This window comes from Chiloscyllium plagiosum, chromosome 5, assembly GCF_004010195.1.
Source record: "Chiloscyllium plagiosum isolate BGI_BamShark_2017 chromosome 5, ASM401019v2, whole genome shotgun sequence".
NCBI lineage: Eukaryota > Metazoa > Chordata > Chondrichthyes > Orectolobiformes > Hemiscylliidae > Chiloscyllium > Chiloscyllium plagiosum.
This window is the reverse complement of record NC_057714.1, coordinates 111710028-111732662: the sequence shown is the minus strand read 5'-3', so window position 1 is coordinate 111732662 and position 22635 is coordinate 111710028. Positions and strand designations below refer to the sequence as shown.

At 40.7% G+C, this 22635-nt stretch overlaps 1 protein-coding gene across 4 annotated transcripts in view; it reads left to right on the top strand.

The window, feature by feature from the left end:
- xylb (xylulokinase homolog (H. influenzae)) overlaps positions 1-22635 on the top strand; it is a 288286-nt gene that overhangs the window by 187825 nt on the left and 77826 nt on the right. Inside the window, exon 16 of one of the 4 annotated variants that reach the window (XM_043690790.1) lies at positions 14262-14284. The exons of the other annotated variants lie outside the window; for them this stretch is intronic. Coding sequence (XP_043546725.1) covers positions 14262-14263 — 2 coding nt within the window. The 3' untranslated portion in view covers positions 14264-14284. Of the gene's footprint in view, positions 1-14261; positions 14285-22635 lie in introns of those variants that run through there. 4 annotated transcript variants of the gene reach the window in all.

The window sequence follows — 22635 nt, the reverse complement described above, 5'->3', positions numbered from 1 at the left end:
AATTGGCTCGAAGGTAGAAGACAGAGGGTGGTGATGGAGGGTTGTTTTTCAGACTGGAGGCCTGTGACCAGTGGAGTGTCACAAGGATCAGTGCTGGGTCCTCTACTTTTTGTCATTTACATAAATTATTTGGCTGCGAGCATAAGAAGTACAGCTATTAAGTTTGCAGATGACACCAAAATTGGAGGTGTAGTGGATAGTGAAGAAGGTTACCTCAGATTATTACAGGATCTTGACCAGATGGGCCAATGGGCCGAGAAGTGGCAGATGGAGTTTAATTCAGATAAATGCGAGGTGCTACATTTTGGGAAAGCAAATCTTAGCAGGTCTTATACACTTAATGGTAAGGTCCTTGGGAGTGTTGCTGAACAAAGAGACCTTAGAGTGCAGGTTCATAGCTCCTTGAAAGTGGAGTCGCAGGTAGCTAGGATAGTGAAGAAGGCATTTGGTTGCTTTCCTTTATTGGTCAGAGTATTGAGTACAGGAATTGTGAGGTCATGTTGCAGCTGTATGGAATATTACTGAGACTACTTTTGGAATATTGCGTGCAGTTCTGGTCTCCTTCCTATCGGAAAGATGTTGTGAAACTTGAAAGGGTTCAGAAAAGATTTACAAGGATGTTGCCAGAGTTGGAGGATTTGAGCTATAGGGAGAGGCTGAACAGGCTGGGGCTGTTTTCCCTGGAGCGTGAAGTCTGAAGGGTGACCTTATAGAGGTTTACAAAATTATGAGAGGCATGGATAGGATAAATAGACAAAGTCTTCTCCCTGGGGTTGGGGTGTCCAGAACTAGAGGGCATAGGTTTAGGGTGAGAGGGGAAAGATATAAAAGGGACCTAAGGGGCAACTATTTCACGCAGAGAGTGGTACGTGTATGGAATGAGCTGCCAGAGGAAGTGGTGGAGGCTGGTACAATTGCAACATTTAAGAGGCATTTGGATGGGTATATGAATAGGAGGGGTTTGGAGGGATATGGGCTGGGTGCTGGCAGGTGGGACTAGATTGGATTGGGATATCTGGTCGGTATGGATGGGTCGGACCGAAGGGTATGTTTCCATGCTGTACATCTCTATGACTCCTGCTCCTCAGATGCTGCCTGACCTGTTGTGCTTTTGCAGCACCACAATTTTCGTCCCTGTAAACAAACCAAGTTTGTCCAATCTCTGCTGATAGTTAATACTCTCCAAAACAGGCAACATCCTGGTAAATTGTTTCTGTATTGTCTCTAAAGCCATCTTATCCTCTTGCCTTGTGAGGACCAGAATTTAATGTAATGTTCCAAAGCTGAATGCGTTAACTGACAGAATGTGCTCAGAGTGATGATCAGTGGAGAGAGTTGACCATGGAGCAGGCTGACCATTGGAGACATCGACCAGAGGAGGGAGATAACTGTTAACGTGAAACACTTTAAAATCAGTGAGACCAGTTAAGAGAAAAATGGTTTAATGTTTCTTCATGCTAAGTGTAACAGTAATGTGAAACTCCCACAGCCAATAGTAGAAGTTATCTGAACTAATAACTTTAAATCTTGTGATCATTAGAGTATTATTAGCCAGGAGAAGTAAAAAGGACCTTGCTGTTCGCAGTAACATCTTGAGAGCAATTTTCTTTAAAACTTGAGCAGAAATATTTACAGTGAAGGAGTGCAAAATTTCTTTATTTTGGGTTTGATGAATAACATTTGCTTTTGATTTGCTAAAATGTGAATTGTTAGTCAGATGTTGCATTGTTTTGTACGGAAAGGATGTGCAGATGTCATTTCTTAGGACTTCATTCAGTAGCTATGTGCTCCAGGCAAGAGAGGTCTTTATAGGGAATTGTTAGCTCAAATATGTTTTGATCTCTCTATGCCCAGAGAGAGTGACAAAGTAATGGAAGCCCTGGGTAACATCACGTTCCTTGAATAAGTTTGACTTTCTACCTGACTGATTCTTGCCACCGTCTGTGTCAAAACCTTGCCTGTCACATCTCCTTAAAACTTTACCTTCAACCTATGTCTCCTAATAATTGACATTTCTACCCAGGGAAAATGACTCTGACTATCCATTCAAACTATGGCGCTCACAATTTTGTAAACTTCTTTCAGATCGTCCCTCATCCTTTGACCTTCAAGTAAAAACAATCCAAGTTTGTCCAGTCTCTGCTGATAGCTAATACCCTACAAAGCTGAGATGCTGGAACTCCAGTACAGGATTGAAAGAGTATGACACTATTGAAGTTGCCATTTTTCAAATGAAACTGAGGTCTTGTTAAATTTCTTAGGCGGATGTAAAAAATGCAACATTATTTCAAGAAACAGCAAGAAAGCTAACTGCTAACTAATATTTATCAGTCAACAATATCCCTAAACGGATGATCTGGTAATGAAGGTATTCCTCCTTGTAGGAGATTGCTATGTGCATATTGGCTGCCATTTTTTAATTCATTTATGAGGTGTGGGCATTGCTAGCTGGGCCAGCCTTTGTCCCTAGTTGCCACTGAGAAAGTGATGGTGAGCAGCTTTCTTGAACTGCTGCCTTCCACCTGCTGTGGGTTGACCCACAATGCCCTTAGGGAGGGAATTCCAGGATTTTGAATCAACGACGGTGAAGGAACAGTGAAATACTTCCAAGGCAGGATGGTGAGTGGCTTGGAGGAGAGCGTGAAGGTAGTGGCGTTCCTACCTTACAAAAGTGACTGTACTGTAAAAGTGTTTTATTGGTTAAAAAGCAATTTGCCAATCTGATGGTTGTAAAAACTTTTATATCTTCTTCTTACATCTTCAGTAGATGCTTTGTTAGGCTGAAAATGAAGCAAGACTAAAGTGGTTAAAGCATAAGGGATACTTATCTTTATTAGCTGAGGCATAGAATTTAAGAGCAGGAAGGTTATGGTGGAACTGTATAAAACAGTGATTAAGCCACCGTGAGAATATTGTGTGCAGTTTTGGAATTCACATTATAAAAGGGATGTGATTGTACTGGAGAGAGTGCCAAGGAGATTTACCAAGATACTTGCTTGGCTGGAGAGTTTTAGTTATGAGAGAATGGATAGTTTTGTTTATCGTTTGTATAAATTATTTGGATAAGAATATAGAAGGCATGGTTAGTATATTTGCAGATGACGCCAAAGTTGGTGGCAAAATAGACAGTGAAGAAGGTCTCCTAAGATTATAAAGAGATCTTGGTCAAATGGTTAAATGGTCAAGAAATGGAAGATGGAGTTCAATCTGGATAAGTGTGAGGTATTGCATTTTGGTACAACCAACAAGGGTAGGGCTTATACAAAATTAATGGTAGGGCCTTAGGTAGTGTTGTAGAACATAGGGATCTAGAGTGCAGGTACATAATTCTTTGAAGTTTGCATCACAAAAAGACAGGATAGTTCAAAAGGTGTTTAGAACACTTGCCTTCGTTGCTCAGTTCTTTGAGTATAGGAGTTGAAAATAATGAGGGTATAGATAGAGTTAATGGTAGTTGACCTTTCCCTAGGCTGGGTGATTTTAAGTGGTGAGGTGCCGGTAGACTGGAGGTTGGCTAACGTGGTGCCACTATTTAAGAAATGTGGTAAGGAAAAGCCAGGGAACTATCGACCGGTGAGCCTGACATCAGTGGTGGGCAAGTTGTTGGAAGGAATCCGGAGATTAGATTAGATTCCCTACTTTTGCTATAAATTCTGTGTCTTACAATTGTGTCCTCCATGAAGGAGCAGCGCTCCGAAAGCTAGTGCTTCCAATTAAACCTGTTGGACTATAACCTGGTATTGTGTGATTTTTAACTTAGATCTCATGAAATACAGGGAGAGCTAGCCAATCGATACAGAACTGGCTTGAATGTAGAAGATAGAGGGTGATGTTAAGGGTTGCTTTTCAGACTGGAGGCCTGTGACCAGCGGTGTGCCGCAAGGATTGGTGCTGGGTCCACTGCTTTTCGTCATTTATGTAAACGATTTGGATGTGAACCTAGAAGGTATGGTTAGTAAGTTTGCAGATGATACTAAACTTGGAGGTGTAGTGGATAGTGAAGAAAGTTACTCACATGGGAAGTGTGAGGGGCTGCATTTTGGAAAGGTAAATCAGAGCAGGACTTATACACTTAATGATAAGGTCCTGGGGAGTGTTGCTGAATAAAGAGACCTTGGAGTGCAGGTCATAGTTCCTTGAAAGTGGACAAAGTTAAAAATCATACAACATCAGGTAATAATCCAACAGGTTTATTTCAAAGCATTAGCTTTTGAAGCGCTGCTCCTTCATCAGGTGGTTGTGGAGCAGGACCAGAAGACACAGAATTTATAACAAAAGGGTTACAGTGTTATGGATATCTAATGGTATATTAAACAAATTTAGATTAACTCTTGCATCTTTTAGGATGGGATATGCTGGTTTAGGCTCTTTAAAATGTAAATTCAAAAACTCCTTTTAAGTTACATTCTCAAGGTGGTTTCAGTTTATCTAACAATAGGTGTTATCTTAGTTCAGACAATGTATTAAAGGTGTGAACTTAAAGTCTTTCCCAATGTTGAGTTGGTTTTATTTCTAAAGTGGGGCTTTCAGAATCCTACATGGATTTATGCAGTTTTTGAGCAAAATAAAATGTAATTCTGCAACGACAGGTCCACCCATAAATATATATGTGTGCGCGTGCAGGAGAGACAGCATGGGTGTATCTGAATGTATGCAGTGAAAGAGTGTGCGTATGTGTGTAAACTTGGCCAAGTATGTGTGTGGGTGTGATGGGGTATAAGTGTGTGTGTGTGTGTGTGTGTGTGTGTGTGTGTGTGTGTGTGTGTGTGTGTGTGTGTGTGTGTGTGTGTGTGTCCCTTTGTTCTGTTCAAACCAATCGTAGATGAGCATACCTTGCTGCATCAGACAAACATTTCCATTTTTCTCAGCAGTCACCTTTTACTATTTACAATATATTTGGAATATAGCCATTATACATCCAATAAACAAAGCCAAGTTGGACAGCAAACTGTCATTGGTTTAGCAATGTTGGTATGCTGATAGAGTTAGCACATTCTAGGGCCTTTGAGTTGGTGACCTTGTCCTGTCAAGAGAAGATGTATCTTAGTCAGTGGGAGTGTAAATAATTCTGATTTTTATCCTGTCCAGCATATGTTGACCAAGTATCACTTGAGGAGTGTGCTGAGGGCACAGGACATACCAGTTGCCATGCAAGCAATAATTTCAGAACAAACTGACAAATTGAGGCAATTGTGAAACTGAGAAATGTGAACCTATCAACAATCTTCAATGTGACATTATTAATGCTGAAAGATGGCACCGGGTCAACATCCTAAACCCGAACTGTTGCCTTCCTGATGCTGATGATCAAACCAAACTTTTTACAGGTGGTGACCCATTTGCTGTTGTAAATGTTCCCCAATGTGGAACACTGGTGCAACATCAACATGGTGCCTGATGAGGACTTAGTGTAACTTTGTCTTGGATTTCAGGTGTGCAAGGCTGAACAGTTATCCATCAGTTTTAGTACATAAGTAGGCATCCTGTACAGATGACATGAAGGCATATCACAGCAACAAAGAAAAGAATATGCCAAAAAGCATCGGTGCCCGAACATGGCTACCTTGTTTGATTCCACTGCAGACAAAAGAAGTGTTCCAATATCACTTCTTTGTAGTTGACCTTGTCTATCATATCAATGAAAATAAATGACATTGAATAGCTGCGGCAAGTGGTCTGCTTTGTCTAGTAGCTTGGTTTAATGCCTTGGTGAAATTGATGAAGGCAATATATAGTGGTGCCCTTTGTTCCCAGCATTTCTCTTGTAGCTCTCTGACAGAAGATTGTGTCAATTACAGTATGTCTTCCATTTCTGAAACCACATGGAGATCCAGGTTTAGCTAAACTCCACAGTCTGCTAAGGGCAACATGAGCAAATACTTATCACACAGTGCTTAGCCGGGGTGATACCCCAAGAGCTGTTTTTATTGCTCAGTGTCCTTGCTGGGTCACAAACTTTGCTACTCATATCCTGCCCTCTCCCTCCAGCAGAGACAGAAAACTTGTCACAGATGCCACAGAAATGCCAGTTTCCCATGCCAGATAGGTTCCGACATTTGGCATTAGCACTGGAGCTTTTCGCATGGCAAGCGAATCAATAACTGTGCTAATCTCCTTCACTGTGGATTCAGTATCCGGTTCTGCTATAATAGATCTACTTTCTGTGATTGGGGTTGCTGGGAATTTGAATTAACCACAGAAAGTGGAAAAAAAACTCAATAGATCAGATAGAATTTATGGAGACAGACATGAAATTAACATTTCAATGTCCATCCCTTTCGTCAGAACCCATTGGTACCAAATGGTGGAGGCTGAAAATGAGAAACAAATTGAAAACTCGCAAACTCTTTTCACCTACTCACTAAATGCATCACATTGACCAGTTGTATACATTTCTCACCTTCCAAACACAGTTCACCCATAAACAGTGCAAGGGAATCTGTTTATTTTTTTCAAATTGAATACCATTGGCATGGTACCTACCTTGGCATCAAGACTGAATTGCAGATGGGATTGAGCCCTGTTTGAAGATTGTGAAGCAATGCAGGTCAGCAATGTGCCTGTATAGTAACAGCACAAAGCATCACCACTTGAAAGTGAGTCCATGTGAGGAGTTTGGTCTGAGCAGTAATTGTTGACTGAGTTCAGCTGGGAATTGGAACTTGGGAAGTATCCAGTAAGCAGTGGTTGCTGGCTCAGTGCAGTTATGAAACTGTGACCTTGCCTATGAATGGACATTGGAATACAGCCTGGCCAATTCAGTGGAACACAGTCGCAGAAGTTACAAAACAAAAGTTATTGGTCATCACAAAATTGGTTCGAGTTCAGAATTGATACTTGGACTTGCTGAAGTTAAGGTGAATAGAATCCCGTGGTGAATTTTACTCTACTAATTGAAAAGCTTTGTTAATTGCAGTTTCTCTTTCCTGTGGAGGTCACATTTACCCCGAAGTGATTTTTAGTAATTAACCAAGGTTAGGTTAATAGCATTTACAGAAATGTTGAAGATAGAGTTAAAAGCAGATATATTAATGGCAATAGTTCAGTGTTTGGGATCAGAAGGTGAACAGGAGTTGACCATTCAGCCCCACGAGCCTGTTCCACCATTCAATGAGATCTTTGCTGATGGCCTGACTCTGTGTACTAGCCTTTGGCCCAAATCCCTCAATACCTTTGCTTAACAAAAAGTTAACTTTCACAGATTTAAAATTAATAACTAATTGCTGTTCCTGAAAGAGAGTTCCAAACATCTACCATCTTTTGTGTGTAGAAGTGCTTCCTACCATCTCTCCTAAATGTTCTGGCTCTAATTCTCAGACTATGCCCCCAGTTTTTAGAATTCCCAACCAGTGGAAATAGTTTATCTATACTTTCTTTTTGTGTTAATATCTTGAAGACTTCAATCAGATCACCCCAACCATCTAACCTTTAGGGAAAACACCTAATTTTTATCATCTCTCCTTATATCCTATACCTGAAGTCCACGTTTCATTCTTTTTAACTTGAAGAATCTAACCAAAGTACAACATAGCTTGCATTAGCTAGAACTCAGCTGCAAATGAAGCAGCTTCGACTAGAACCTTAACATGCAAGAGAGAAGTTAACAATCAAATAAAGAGGTAATGAAGGAGGTGGTGAGTTTCCCGTAGTATCCATTTGCAAGTTTTTGAGAATATTGAACTTTATTTTGAGGTGCAAAACAATTATGGGCACCTTTAAATATTTTTAAATATTAAAGAAACTATCAAATTTATGAAGAAACATTTTAATCTATTGCAATGAAGTTGGCAAATAGTTGCATATAGTTTTTTAAAAGTAATTTTCAGTTTTTAAAATCTGGTTACTCACGGCTGGTCGGACTAGAATTTCAATAGGAAAATTTGTCCTTTTTGTGATAAGCCTATTGTCAAATGTAATTATAATAAACTGTGTATCAGTGACAAATAAAAGTGCTAGAAACATTCTACTAGCAATAATTAACAAAGGTTAATAACATTTACAGTTATAAAACCATAAGCCCATAAGACCATAAGACATAGGAGCGGAAGTAAGGCCATTCGGCCCATCGAGTCCACTCCGCCATTCAATCATGGCTGATGGGCATTTCAACTCCACTTACCTGCATTCTCCCCGTAGCCCTTAATTCCTTGTGACATCAAGAATTTATCAATTTCTGCCTTGAAGACATTTAGCGTCCCAGCCTCCACTGCACTCTTTGGCAATGAATTCCATAGGCCCACCACTCTCTGGCTGAAGAAATATCTCCGCATTTCTGTTCTGAATTTACCCCCTCTAATTCTAAGGCTGTGTCCACGGGTGCTAGTCTCCTTGCCTAACGGAAACAATTTCCTAGTATCCACCCTTTCCAAGCCATGTATTATCTTGTAAGTTTATATTAGATCTCCCCTTAATCTTCTAAACTCCAATGAATACAATCCCAGGATCCTCAGCCGTTCCTCGTATGTTAGACCTACCATTCCAGGGATCATCTGTGTGAATCTCCGCTGGACACGCTCCAGTACCAGTATGTCCTTCCTGAGGTGTGGGGACCAAAACTGGACACAGTACTCCAAATGGGGCCTAACCAGAGCTTTATAAAGTCTCAGTAGCACAACAGTGCTTTTATATTCCAACCCCCTTGAGTTAATTGACAACATTGCATTCGCTTCTCTATGGGCCAGCTAACTTTGTATCCAAACAGCCAAATTTCCTTGTATCCTATCTCTCAGTACTTTCTGAATGAGCCTACCATGGGAACCTTATTAAACGCCTTTCTTAAATCCATATGCACCACATCCACTGCTCTAACTTTCATCAATGTATTTTGTCACACCCTCAAAGAATTCAGTAAGGCTTGTGAGGCATGACTTGCCCCTCATAAAGTCTTGCAGACTATCTGTCAGCAAACTATGTTTTTCCAAATAATCATAAATCCTTGTCTCTCGGAATCCTCTCCAATATTTTGCCCACCACTGACGTAAGACTGATTGGTCTGTAATTCCCAGGGTTATCCCTACTCCCTTTCTTGAACAAGGGAATAGCATTTATCACACTCCAAAATAATCTGGTACTACTCCAGTGGACAGTGAGATCATTACCAAAGGCGCAACAAGCTCTTCCCTTGCTTCCTGTAGTAACTAAGGGTATATCCCATCTGGGTCCTTGATTATTTAGTCTTTTTGGAATGGTATTAATATCCTCTAACTAGAAGACTGGTGCAAACTATTTGTATAAGATTCAATAATCAGTCTTTTAGCTTTTGACTTTTGAAAGATCTCAACCAACGCCTCTGCTATTTCCTCAGCCACCTCCCTCAGAACTCTAGGATGTAACCCATCAGGGCCAGGAGATTTATCAATTTTAAGACCTTTTAGCTTTTCTAGCACTTTCTCTTTTGTAATGGCAACCATATTCAACTCAGCCCCCTGACTCCCTTTATGTTGAAGATAGAGCTAAAAGCAGATGTAATAACAGCAATAGTTCAGTGTTTGGGATCAGAAGGTGAACTTTGGAACAAAAGTAGACCATTCAGCCCCACGAGCCTGTTCCACCATTCAATGAGATTGGGCCTAACTCTGTATATCTGCCTTTGGTCTAAATCCCTCAATACCTTTGCTCTACTGCATTTTCCTAATTTAAAGGATCAAGCACACTGGTAATTCACCTATGACGCACATTGCGTCAATGTGATGTGGCTGTAACACAATTGGTGAATTGGGGAATGATTTTTTAAATCGTGAACTTCCATTGGCTATTATGTGATTCCATCCCTGGTTACCTTACGTCCACTCAAGCTGGTTACTTCAGGTCAAGCAAAAGAGGTTGAATGACTGGGCAAATTTTTTCTGATCTTATTGTTGATGTATTGTGAGGATGTTTTTTAGAAATTATTGCAGGAGAAAGTATTTGGATTTCAAGATTCTCCACATTCTGGACAATGCACCAAGTCATCCTTCCACCACTGGTGAGCTTTCTGAAAACATGAAAATGCTAAATCGACCCCCAAACACAACCTCTCTCATTCAACCCACGGACCAGGGTGCAAAGCAGCTTGTAAAGCTTATTATTTAAGGCGCACATTCAAGAAGCCAATTCCAGCTACTGAGGGGGATAATGAGGACAGTGTTCTTCAATGTTGGAAGAGCTTTAACAATAAGAATGCTATTGACATCATTGTGGAGGCCTAGGCTGATGTCAGTACAGACTGCTTGCATGCAGTTTGGCGGAAGCTTCTCCCAGATTTTCTTCATGATTTTAAAGGAGTGAACCATCAGAGAGCTTCCAGCAATCAGTGGACATTGTGACGCTCTTGCAAAGCAAGTTAGATTTGAAGAAGTGGAGACTGATCGAACAACAACTTGTTGCTGCCTGAGAAATTGAAGCTCGAGATGGAGACGAAGACATCGGGGATGCAGCATCATGAGAACTTTCCATTTCTCTCTTGTCTTCTATTGCAGCCTATTAGAAGACAATGACTACAATGCAGAATGCAGCAGGATAGCAGTTTGTGACAAAAAGTCGTATCTGGTACCCTATGAACAGCTTCTTCATGAAAGAAGAAAGACGGCAAAACAGCAAAAACTAGATGCCTTTTTTAAGCCAACCCCAGAAAACAGTCTGAGGACAATGAATCATAGCCAGCTACTTCTGGACTAAATATTTTCTTTCATCATGACCCTACACGCAGAACATTTCGTCCCCTGTCTGGGTAACATCCTCAGTGCTTGGGAGCCTCCTGTGAAGCGCTTCTGTGATCTTTCCTCCGGCATTTATAGTGGTTTGAATCTGCCGCTTCCGGTTGTCAGTTCCAGCTGTCCGCTGCAGTGGCCGGTATATTGGGTCCAGGTCGATGTGCTTATTGATTGAATCTGTGGATGAGTGCCATGCCTCTAGGAATTCCCTGGCTGTTCTCTGTTTGGCTTGTCCTATAATAGTAGTGTTGTCCCAGACAAGAAACATGAATTTGACTGGGACAACTCCCTGGCAATGTGAGGCAGCAGTGCTAACCACTGAGTCACTGTGCCGCCCATTGTCTGAAGGGGCTTGCCAGTCTAGCTACTAGGTGAATTGGCCAAGTTAAATTGCCCATAGTGTTCAGGGATGTGTGGACTAGGTGCATTAGTCAGTGGTAAATGTCGGGTAATGGAGTAGGGAATGGGTCTGAGTGGATTACACTTTGGAGGGTTGGTGTGGACTTGTTGGACCAAATGACCTGTTTCCAACCTGTAGGGATTCTATGATAATTTATGAAGCTTCTTTGGCATCAGGATTTTTATACATTTCACTCAAGGGTTTTTAAAATGTTGTACAGGGCTATTAATCAAAGAAACAAAAGCTAGAATATATTAGCACATAATGTATGAAATTGAATATTATATGTGCACAAATACTGATTTGCCAAGTTCATGCTGTCACTAACTATTGTGTGTGTGATGCACCCTGAGTCCCTAAATGCACAGCTGGGGGATAGAGTGGGGTCATGGAAATAGTTTCTTACTAGAACCAAAATAATTTTCAAACTTATTCCCACAGTGTATTTGTCATTTGCACAGATTATTTTCTTGTATGTAGCATTTTGTTTACACAATTTATGCTATAGGGTTTCCAAGGCTCAAAATGTCCGAACTCATTTTAAGGTTCAAGTTTCCATTCAAATCGTTACTATAATCACAAATATAAAATATTCCAAGATCCAGCATAATTTGGGGACAAAGGAAATACTGCAAAAAACAATTGGAAGTTTTCAATGAAGTTTGGCAGCATTGGCATTAATTCAAAAATGGCTCATTCAAAATGGTTGCAATGTTTCCATCAACCTGTTTTGCTCTTTGAGTCCAAGCAGCTTAAAAATATGGCCGAGTGACAGCAAGGAAGAAAAGGACATAAATCCTGCACTCTGGGTGCTGCTACCTCATGAGACACCCTGCCCCATGTGACCTGTTGGTTGAAAATCAGCTTGTTCAGGCACATGACAACCTGTTGAGTTACTGAGTCCAAGTGCAAGCCTCAGTAGACATCATTCTCAAATCGAAGGTCAGCCACTGATGACAGATAGCATCATAGCAGACTACCATTCTTAATTAGAACAAGGGGATTTTGTTTTAGTCCCATAGAAAAGTTGCTGGATTTTGGAAGATCTTGCATTTGTGATTATAGTAACGATTTGAATTGAAACTTGAACCTTAAACTGAGTTTGGAAATGTTGAGCCTTGGAAGCTCTATAGCATAAATTATGTAAACAAAATGCTACATGCAAGATCTATTGAAAATAATCTGTGCAAATTACAAATACACTGTGGGAATAAGTTTGAAAATTATTTTGGTTCTAGTGAGAAACTATTTCCATGACCCCACTCTATCCCTCAACTGTGCATCTCGGGATTCGGGGTGCATCACACACACGATAGTTAGTGACAGCATGAACTTGGAAAATCAGTATTTGCACACATATAATATTCAATTTCATACATTACGTGCTAATATATTCTAGCTTTTGTTTCTTTGATTAATAGCCCTGTACAACATTTTAAAAACCCTTGAGTGAAATGTATAAAAATCCTGCCAAATAAAATTTCTAATTTTTCAATTAATTTCATTTGAATTTCTCTGCATAATTTCTTTACCATTTTATATTCATTGTACAATTTTAAACCAACGTCTAAAATATATATACTACATAATTCTCTATTAAGCTCTATGCTATATAATCCTATGTACACAACTACACAGTATTGTGAAAGTCAAGCGAAAGATTACACACTCCCATTTTGTAATAAAAATACAATTTTATATATTTGGTCACAATAATCAATGAGCTTCAAGGTATAATGTATGTTACTTGGAATGAAACATGTAGTCTCTGACTCACCATGAGTAATGATACTGGAGATCTACTGGTGAAATAAAAGCATAGCTAGTAGTGTATGCTTTGTTACGTCTTTTGAGTCTTCATTGTACTGTACAGATATCTGACATTTTTGTTCAATTTGGTTTAAAAATATAATTCACAAAAATGTAGACATTCAAAAGAAAAGTTGTGTTCTTTTAAGTGCATCATTTTAGTATTGAACCTATAATTCCTGAATAATATAAACCTGTTAAGTTAATGATATTGCTGTTTTTAGGAATATCTATTTTTGTGGCACAGTAACTTTCAAAACCTGGGATTTTCTCGAACTATGTTGTGGGAAGCTACCTTTTTTTTCCCAAGATTTCCCAGTTGGTCCCTGTCCCTTTCCTACTGCTGGCTTCAGCGCTATAGTCAATTTATACTGCAACTGGAGATGGCAAATGCAGTTTGTGTGTAAAACGCTGAATAGCGTTTTTTGGTTGACAGTCCCATCAATGAAACTGTGAAACAATCTGGCAAAAGAGCCAGAGGGGAGATGAGGAGATTTTTTTTTAACATAGTGAGCTGTTATGGTCTGAAATGAGCTGCTTGAAAGGGCAGTGGCAGCAGAATCAATAATAACTTTCAAAAGAGAATTGTGTGGTATATGTATTTAGAAACAAAACATTTGCAGGGCTATGTGAAATAGAATAGGGAAGTGGGCCCAATATGATGGCCTGTTCAATGAGACAATATAGCGCAATGGGCTGAACAGCCTCCTTCTCTGATTCCGTTGACAAAGACAAAAATGATTTTGTAGCCAAATGCTTACATGATCACTTCAGACAAGTTTGGGACAAATTGGGCAGAAAAATGCAAAAATACAAAACATTGTGGACCTGCACGATTTTCAAATGTCTGTTGAGATGGATCAATTGCAGAAAACAGAAAGGTCTAAAACCTTGAGCTATGTTTATAGTTGATGCCAAATGAAGAGAACTGATCTTTTGCACTGTTAAATACATCCTTTAATTTCAGCTTCCACAAAGACTCTGGTTATATTCCAAATTCAATCATGTAAGATTTGGAATGGAACTTTGAAATTGATGTCAGTACAACTTGTTTGTCTTGGAAAGGTGAAAAAGGTACTGAGGTTAACTGGAATAAACCTCAGAATTCTTAATGAACTGTGGGAGAAAATAACCCATAATAGTTCCAAGACTTACATTAACAGTAGCTCAATGCTATCTGTAGTGGGAAGCAAGTCATTATGGGCATGTAATCAATGCTAATGTAAAGAACACATGATATAAAGGATAGTCTGCACATGTTTTAAAATAATAGTTTATGATTGACTAATTTATTGGAATAATCTAAGAAGATATTAATGGAAGCAAGCTAACCAATGGATGTAATTTACTTCAATTTTCAGAAGGCTGAAAATTACTGAAAATCCCACATGGATTTGTGTCCACGACCCAGCTGGTTTTAATGGTAAGAGAATGTTTTGCTGTGCTGCAGGATCATGGGCCAGTCAAAATATTCAATTATGGGCCTGAATTTGTAGGAGCCAAAATGATTAATGAACCCTGTAAAATTGACAGGCAGGCCGCAGTCACAGGAAGCTGACCATATTCCCAGGACTTCGGACTTTTGGGATGCCCTTTAAGGCTGCATGCCAGTACGTGACATGAGGCCACACTCAGAACTTCTGCCTTGACTGGCTCTACTAAAGAGATAGGCACATCCTTGTCCTCCTATATTTTTATGGGGTCGGGTCAATTAAAAAAAAAATTTTTTTTAAAAGAGTCATCATTTATGGCATCTCCAAACCATAGTCTGTGGGAATGAATCTTTTGAAATGTAAGAAAAAGGGGTCCTCGTAATGCCTCAGTTCCAGGCTATGATACCTCCGAGCCTAAATAAAACAAGCTTCGAAAGTAGTCATTCATTTAATTTCTTGCAAAAATAAGCTACTTTTCACCACAGCAAAGAGAAGTGTCACCCATCCAGAGCCTTTACAGTATCAATAGCTGAAACTGCAAGCACCTAAAACCTTTTGACTACTTCCACTGCAATGCTACAGCTGGCTGCCTCCAATACACTGGTGACCTTTGCACACAGTAAGGTGCTCCTTTTCTTATGGAAAAGTGCCCTGATCGACCATCTTAAAGGGCTAACTGCATTTGTATAGCTGGCTGCCAGCCCTCTCAGCTCTTTCCTGGGGATGTTCCTATGCAGTGAGATGCTGTCTTGATGTGGCTCCCCTTATTTTCACAACCCCCAACCAGTTCAGCAAGACAGGGCTGGGGAAGCCCAGCTCAATGTTCTATGTAAGCAAAATGATTTGAAGGTGTGAAGAGTTGGCTTATGAGGAATGCTTGCGCAAATCGAGAAAGTTTTCACTGAAAGGTGGTTAAGAGGAGAAAACATTGCTTCTAAAGATTCTAGAGTTGCTAAAAATGTAGTATGTAAGTGTATGTAGTTATTGTTCAGAACACAGAACTGGAAGATATAGCCTACCTTGGAAGGGGTTAAATGCCAAATTGTGGAAATAAAGTTTCCAATTTTAACTGGAAGGCAAGAAACATACAATGGGTCAAAGATCCCAGGAAAATGGAGGTACTCCTGATCTTGAGAGCAGAACCTCAGTAACATTTCCTTTCTGTTTCCCACCTGGCGTTATATGTGGTCCCAATAATCAGGATAAGGGAAAGGGCACATAGAGTCATAGAATCCCTACAGTGTGGAAGCAGGCCACTTGGCCCATCAAATCCACACTGACCCTCTGAACAGCTTTCCATCCACACCTAACCCCCTGCCGTACCTCTGTAACCCTGCATTTCCCATGGCTAATTAACCTTGCCCTTATATACCAGGAAAAGCGCAGCAGGTCAGGGAGCATCCAAGGAGCAGGGGAATCGACATTTTGGGCATGAGCCCTTCTTCAGGAATGAGCCTCATCTTCCGCCTAGGAACCCTCCAACTACGAGGGATGAACTCAGATTTCTCCAGTTTCCTCATTTCCCCTTAGCCTGCTGGACACACTTTCCTCATTCCTGAAGAAGGGCTATGTCCAAAACGTCGATTCTCCTGCTCCTTGGTTGCTGCTTGATCTGCTGTACTTTTCCAGCAACACATTTTCAGCTCTGATCTCCAGCATCTGCAGTCCTCACTTTCTTCTTATATACCAGGAGCACATCTTTGGACTGTGGGAGGATACCAGAGGACTCAGAGGAAACCCATGCAGACACAGAGAGAACATGAAAACTCCACACAGTTACCCAAAGGTGGAATCAAACCTGGGTCCCTGGTGCTGTGAGGCAGCAGTGCGAACCACTGAGCCAATGTGCCACCCCATTGAGTCGCAAAGCACAGAAACAGATCCTTCGGTGCAACCCATCTGCACTGACTAGATGTCCCCATCTGACCTAGTACCATTATGAAGTTGGGAGTGGGTCATGCTCAAGGACAGGAGTAAGGAGAGGCCGTTGTAAGCGTTGTGATTTTGAGATTGTGATAGAGGTGGTTAGCATGAGGATCTGATTTGTTTTTGCACAGGTTAACAGAGAAATGGGAGAGTTAATATTACCATTGTCTCAACTTCAGTTACAAACCTAGTGAGATGTCCATTTGTTGGTAATTACCTTCATTCCCTGATGTGAAACCTACCCCTTATAAAGAATGGTTGGATAGCTGCTGCAGTAGCCTGCTGAATGAGCTTTGAAATGTGTATTGAAAAATACTTTACTTGTCTTACATATGAAACTGATTTTCCATAAGTTTGAGTAAACTCAATTTGTCTCAGAGAGAGCTGCAATTGCTTCTCAGCTGGAGCACTGAGATGTAAAGCCATCCCATGGGAAAGGGTGAATGCAATCAGCTTTCCCCTCTAACCTTCTTTCTGAAACACCTGTGACAAATGTGGTTAAGTCTGACCTTTGTCTGATCCTTAATACTGAAAGAGTGGCAGGGAAACAGAATGTGAATAAATATAGATATTAGCAGATACCCCACGGTATTATTCTTTATAATGTAGACATGGTGCATTGTCCAATCCAAAATATATTCTTACCTCATGCACTTGATTTTATGGAGAAAAATAGAATCAAGTCTTCCTGAAACTTTTCTTATGCTTTCACTTTGTCTGTGTTTGCCTTTTCTGTCTCCCTTTTTTCACTTCTTATTTATCTGTATATTTGTAATACTGCCTTCATTGTAGTCTGTATTGTTTGTCATACTTCCTCTAACCACATGTGTAAGTCTTGCTTTCACAGTCCCTCTTCTAGCCTGCCTTTATTCTTTCACCTGTATTCTCAGAATTTTTCTCATGACTTCAATGAAAATAACATATACTTATAGAATCTTTGCATTCGTGGTGCCAAAACTGCTTTACATTCAATAAAGTAGATTTGAAGTGTAGACACTATTGTAATGTAAGGCAACACAGAACAAAGAGAGAGGACCTTTATGGAGGCTTTAGGATTTTGGAAGAGACTACATGTTTGCATCCTCTGTAAAGGACCACTAGTATTAATTGCCTTTCAGGCAGGCAATTAAGTGGCTTTTCCTGGCATCTAGGCATCAAGGCAGACATCCCAACACAGAGTGGGTATCAAATCAGGGGCCAGTAACTCTTTTGCTCAGCAGTATCACCACGGAGGTGGTAGTTGCAGCAGGAACGATAGCCACTGCTGAAGGCCTAAGGAGGAGATAAAGTGTGGTGGGAAGAGTTTAATAGCGTGCAGTTTTGCAGGAAAAAGGATCAGCTGGCTGTCCACTTCTCAATGCTGGGTTCTTTGATCATGTGCTCTGTACCTTTGAATGAATTATCCCTAAACTCCCTCTGCAAAATCAAAATCAAGTCTTCACGGGTTTTCTTGTTTAGCTCTCTGGTAGCCCAAGGCCCAGACAACATTAGGTGAGTACCAGTGATGACAGAGTGAAATCATTATTTGCCAACAACAGGAGCTCAATAGGCACATAGGTGAGAATTCCAACCACATGTCTTTGTACCATGGACTTAATTTTCTCAGAGATGGGAAAGCAGTAGGATGTTTGCATGCAACCCACTCCCCAACCTGATCGAATACTGTCCTTGCCTGCAAAAATACCATGAGAGAGGACATACAATTTCCGCTCAATTTGCACGCAGTAAAATCCCCCAGAAAGCAATGAGGTAATAACCATATTACTGGAACTGGAACAATAACCACTGGAATCATAAGTGCTCACCTGGGCAGCATAGTGATCTGGATTAGATTCCACCATTGGGCAACTGTCTGTGATGTTTACACATTCTCCCCCCTTGGTTGGGTCTCCTCCGGGTGCTCCGATTTCCTCTCACAGTCCAAAGATGTGCAGGTTAAGGTGGACTGGCCATGTTAAATTTCCCTATAGTAGCCAGCGATATGCAGGCTATTTGGGTTAGCCATGGGAAATGCAGGTTACAAGGATAAGGTAGGTTGGGGGGGTCAGGGAGGGATGCTCTTCGGAGAGTTGGTGTGGACTCAATGGGGTGAATGCTTACACACCATAGGGAATCTATGACTATTGCTGGATGAAACTGACTGTAACCTCAGGTGCAGCACATGTACAGTTAAACATGCATTTTGAGAAATTTTGACCAAATTGGTTTCTCAATGGCGTACATTTACAAGGGGAATCAACACAGAAATTGTTGGTTTGATGGTGTGATTTTAAACTCACTACCTTCTCTGTAAAGCCTTATAAAAGCCTTCAGTCAGAGTAATTGAGTATTTATTGGCTCGCTTACATTAGAATGACTTTTAATCAACTTCTCTGGTCCAAGAACCTCAAGCCTATTCCACCATTCAATCTCATCTATATCATAATCCCATAATCTTATTTAGCCACCTTGGATTCAATTTCATAATGCCATTACCTTGATTGCAAGGTTTACCTATTTTGAACTGTGAGGTAGATAGTAATAGACTTTAACAGGACATGGACAGACTGATGGAATGAGCAGAGGTATGGTGACTCCTAATGAGAAGTTGTATTATAAATATAGGGGAACAGTTAACAGCGATGCAAGAACATAGGGGACCTGAATGTAAATATGCACTAGTTGTTGAAGATCGCAGAACATTTTGAGAATGTTGTTAATAAAACATGCAGAATTAGAGTTTTACAGTTATGATGCCCCTTCTAAAATAAGTTTAGCCACACATTAGGAACAATGTGAAGGGACTAAAGCAGCTGCAGAAAAGATTCACAATAACGGTACCAGTAAAGTACAGTCGGTTCTACTATGATGCATTTTTCTTCAATGCAAATTGGCTTTAACACAATTGAAAAATTTAGACCGTTATTTGTTGAACGTGAACTTTCCTTACCTGTATTAGCTATAATGCAATTCTGGCCCCTGTAGCTTAAATGGCATAGCTATTGCGTGATTTTTTTATAATGCAAGATTGCACGAGAACTGAGCTATCGTGTTATATCAGAACGGAGTGAATTTCACTTACATGGATAGATTTGAGAAACAGGGACTGTTCTTATTAGTGAAGGCATGTTTAAGAGGAGATTTGTTTGCGATGTTCAAAACCCTGAGGTCTTTGGACATAATGGGTTGGGAGAAAATGTGCTCATTTGAGGAGAATTCTGAGCCGTTTAATTTCATAAAACTAGCAAAGGTACATGAGGATTTTGTTGTTACACATCTGGTGGGTAGAGTTTGGAATGCACTGCCTGAAAATGTGCTGGAGGCCAATTCAGCCTAGGAAAGGGAATTGGATAATTACCTGAAAAGATAAGAATTGTAATGTTGCAGGGAAAGAATGGGACTCGGCAAGTTGCTGTCGCAGATTTAAGATGAACGTGCTGGTCCAAATGGCCTCTTTCTGTGCTGTAAACTATTCTGTGATTCTAAGTGACACCTAGCTACAACAGGAGTACAGATATTGCAGCCCTTATTTCATTGTATTTACTGATTCAAGTTATTGGCCTGAATCTTTAAAATCCAGAGCTGTAAAACCTGATTTTAAGGTTGTGATGCAAAGTTGCCTGAGAAGTTTAAACCTCTGATGAGCTGCATTTCTCAGGATGCTGGGGAAGTTTCTTTCAGTACTCAAGACTTCAGCTAGATAATGCTGTTTAAGTGGTTACTTACCCTAGGTAGGCTATACATTTGATCTCTGGTATAATTCAGTAAATAACAGGATAGCTCAATTCACGGTGCCCCACACACAAACCTTATACCTCCAATAAGATATACAAGGTAATGAGAGGCATAGATAGAGTCGATAGCCAGAGACTATTTCCCAGGGCAGAAATGACTAACACGAGAGGTCATAGTTTTAAGCTGGTTGGAGGAAAGTATAGAGGGGATGTCAGAGGCGGGTTCTTTACACAGAGAGTTGTGAGAGCATGGAATGCGTTGCCAGCAGCAGTTGTGGAGGCGTGGTCATTGGGGACATTTAAGAGACTCCTCGACATACATATGGTCACAGAAATTTGAGGGTGCATACATGAGGATCAGTGGTCGGCACAACATCGTGGGCTGAAGGGCCTGTTCTGTGCTGTACTGTTCTATGTTCTCTATGTTCTATAACTTCTCCCACCCAATGGGACATTGACAGGATGCAGAACTGGGCTGATAAGTGGCAGATGGAATTCAACCTGGAAAAGTGTGAAGGTTGAATTTGAATGCAGATTACAGGGTTAAAGGCAGGATTATTGGCAGTGTGGAGGAACAGAGGGATCTTGCGGTTCACGCCCATAGATCCTTCAAAGTTCCCACCCAAGTTGTTAGGGTTGTTAAAAAGGTGTACGGTGTGTTGGCTTTTATTAGCAGGGGAATTGAGTTTAAGAGCCATGAGGTTATGTTGCAGCTCTATAGAGCCCTGGTTAGACCACACTTGGAATATTGTGTTCAGTTCTGGTCACCTCATTACAGGAAAGATGTGGAAGCTTTAGAGAGGGTGCAGAGGAGAATTACCAGGATGCTGCCTGGACTGGAGGGCATGTGTTATGAAGAAAGGTTGAGGGAGCTAGGGCTTTTCTCATAGGAGTGAAGAAGGATGAGAGGTGACTTGATTGAGGTGTACAAGATGTTGCAAGGCATAGATGGAGTGGATAGTCAGAGACCTTTTCCCAGGGTGGAAATGTTTATCATGAGGGGACATAGTTTTAAGGTGATTGGAGGAAGGTTTAGGGGAGATGTCAGGGGTGGGTTCTTCACACAGAGTGTAGTGCGTGTGTGGAATACATTGCCAGCAGTCGTATAAAATCAGATACATTAGGGACATTTAAGTGAGTCTTGGATAGGTACATGGAAGATAGTACAATGAAGGGTATGTAGGTTAATCTGATCTTAGAGTAGGATAAAAGGCTGGCACAACATCGAGGGCAGAAGGGACTGTACTATGCTGTATGTTCTTAAACTGGAAAGGGTGCAAAAAAGATTTATAAGAATGCTACCTCAAATGGAAGGTTTGAATTCTAAGGAGAGTCTGGATAGGCTGAGACTTTTTCCCCTGGAGGCTGAAGGGTGACTTTGCATCAGTTTAAAAAATCATGAGGGGCATAGATAAGGTGAATAGGGAAGTTCCCAGAGGGCATAGGTTTAAGTTGAGAGGGGAAAGATTTTGAAGGGACTGAAGGGGCAACTTTTTCACACCAAGGGTGGTGCGTATATGAAACAAGTTGCCAGAGGACATGGGAGAGTTGGGTACAGTTAAAACATTTAAAAGACGTTTGGACAGGTCCATGAATCGGAAAGGTCTAGAGGGATATGGGCCAAATGCAGCCAAATGGGGCTAATTCAGTTCAGGAAATATGGTTGGCATGGACAAGTTAGACCAAAGGGCCTGGTTCTGTGATGTATGACTCTATGATAGACTTGAGACTTTAAAATCATAGCTGAGATCAGCAGCTAATATCACTAAAAAAGCACTTTCTGCACTGCTTCTCTTTGCTGTGCACTTGCTGGTCTTGCGTGCTGACCTATCGCTGTTGTAGCCAGGACAAGCAACATTTCTGTCGAACCGAAGATCTGGGCCATTATTTACATTTGTTCTGAATTCAGAGACGTCAATGAGTGGAAGCCATCAAGAATTAAAATAATCAGAGCTGGTAAATCGAGGACTGCGATTCAAATTAAAATCTCCCAGTTATAGGAAGACAGGAAAATTGATGAGATCCAACATTTTGAGGGATTTAGGAAGAATGAGTTAGATGCTTACACAAGCAAACAAGCAACAAAGGAAATCAATATCAATGTAGGCATTAAAGTGCCGGACAGAGATTTAATAACAAAATATTAATAAATACATTTGAAAAAAACTTATAGTATTTATTCTCTGTCACTGACTAGTAAAGATTTCTTTTACTGGAGGCATTGAACGTAACTGGGTGAGATGGAGGATTCTAAGAGTAAACTCTGTACAACAAAAAATGAACATCGGCTGTCAATTTGAGATGACAACTTGTGAGAAGCAACAATGAGTCAGAAATCTGGGGAGGCATGAAAGGTAAATGCTGTAGTCTGGCCTGACTTGGATTGGGAACTTTCCCTAGCGATGTGTCTTTCTTGAATGTACATCATCGTTAGTTGATCTGGCACAGTAGCTGCCTCTAACCCTTTGTAGAATTGTATGGGCATTGCAGACAGTAAGTATTTCCAAAACCCAAGCCTGGAGATAGTTATGGGCTGTTATACAAAAATGTGCTACTGAACTTTATCTTCATCCTAATTCCCAAGGTATGCTCCAATGACAGCAGCTATCTTGAGGTTACTGGATCAGCAGAGGCCCAGATGAATTGGGAATGTTACAGCTTTC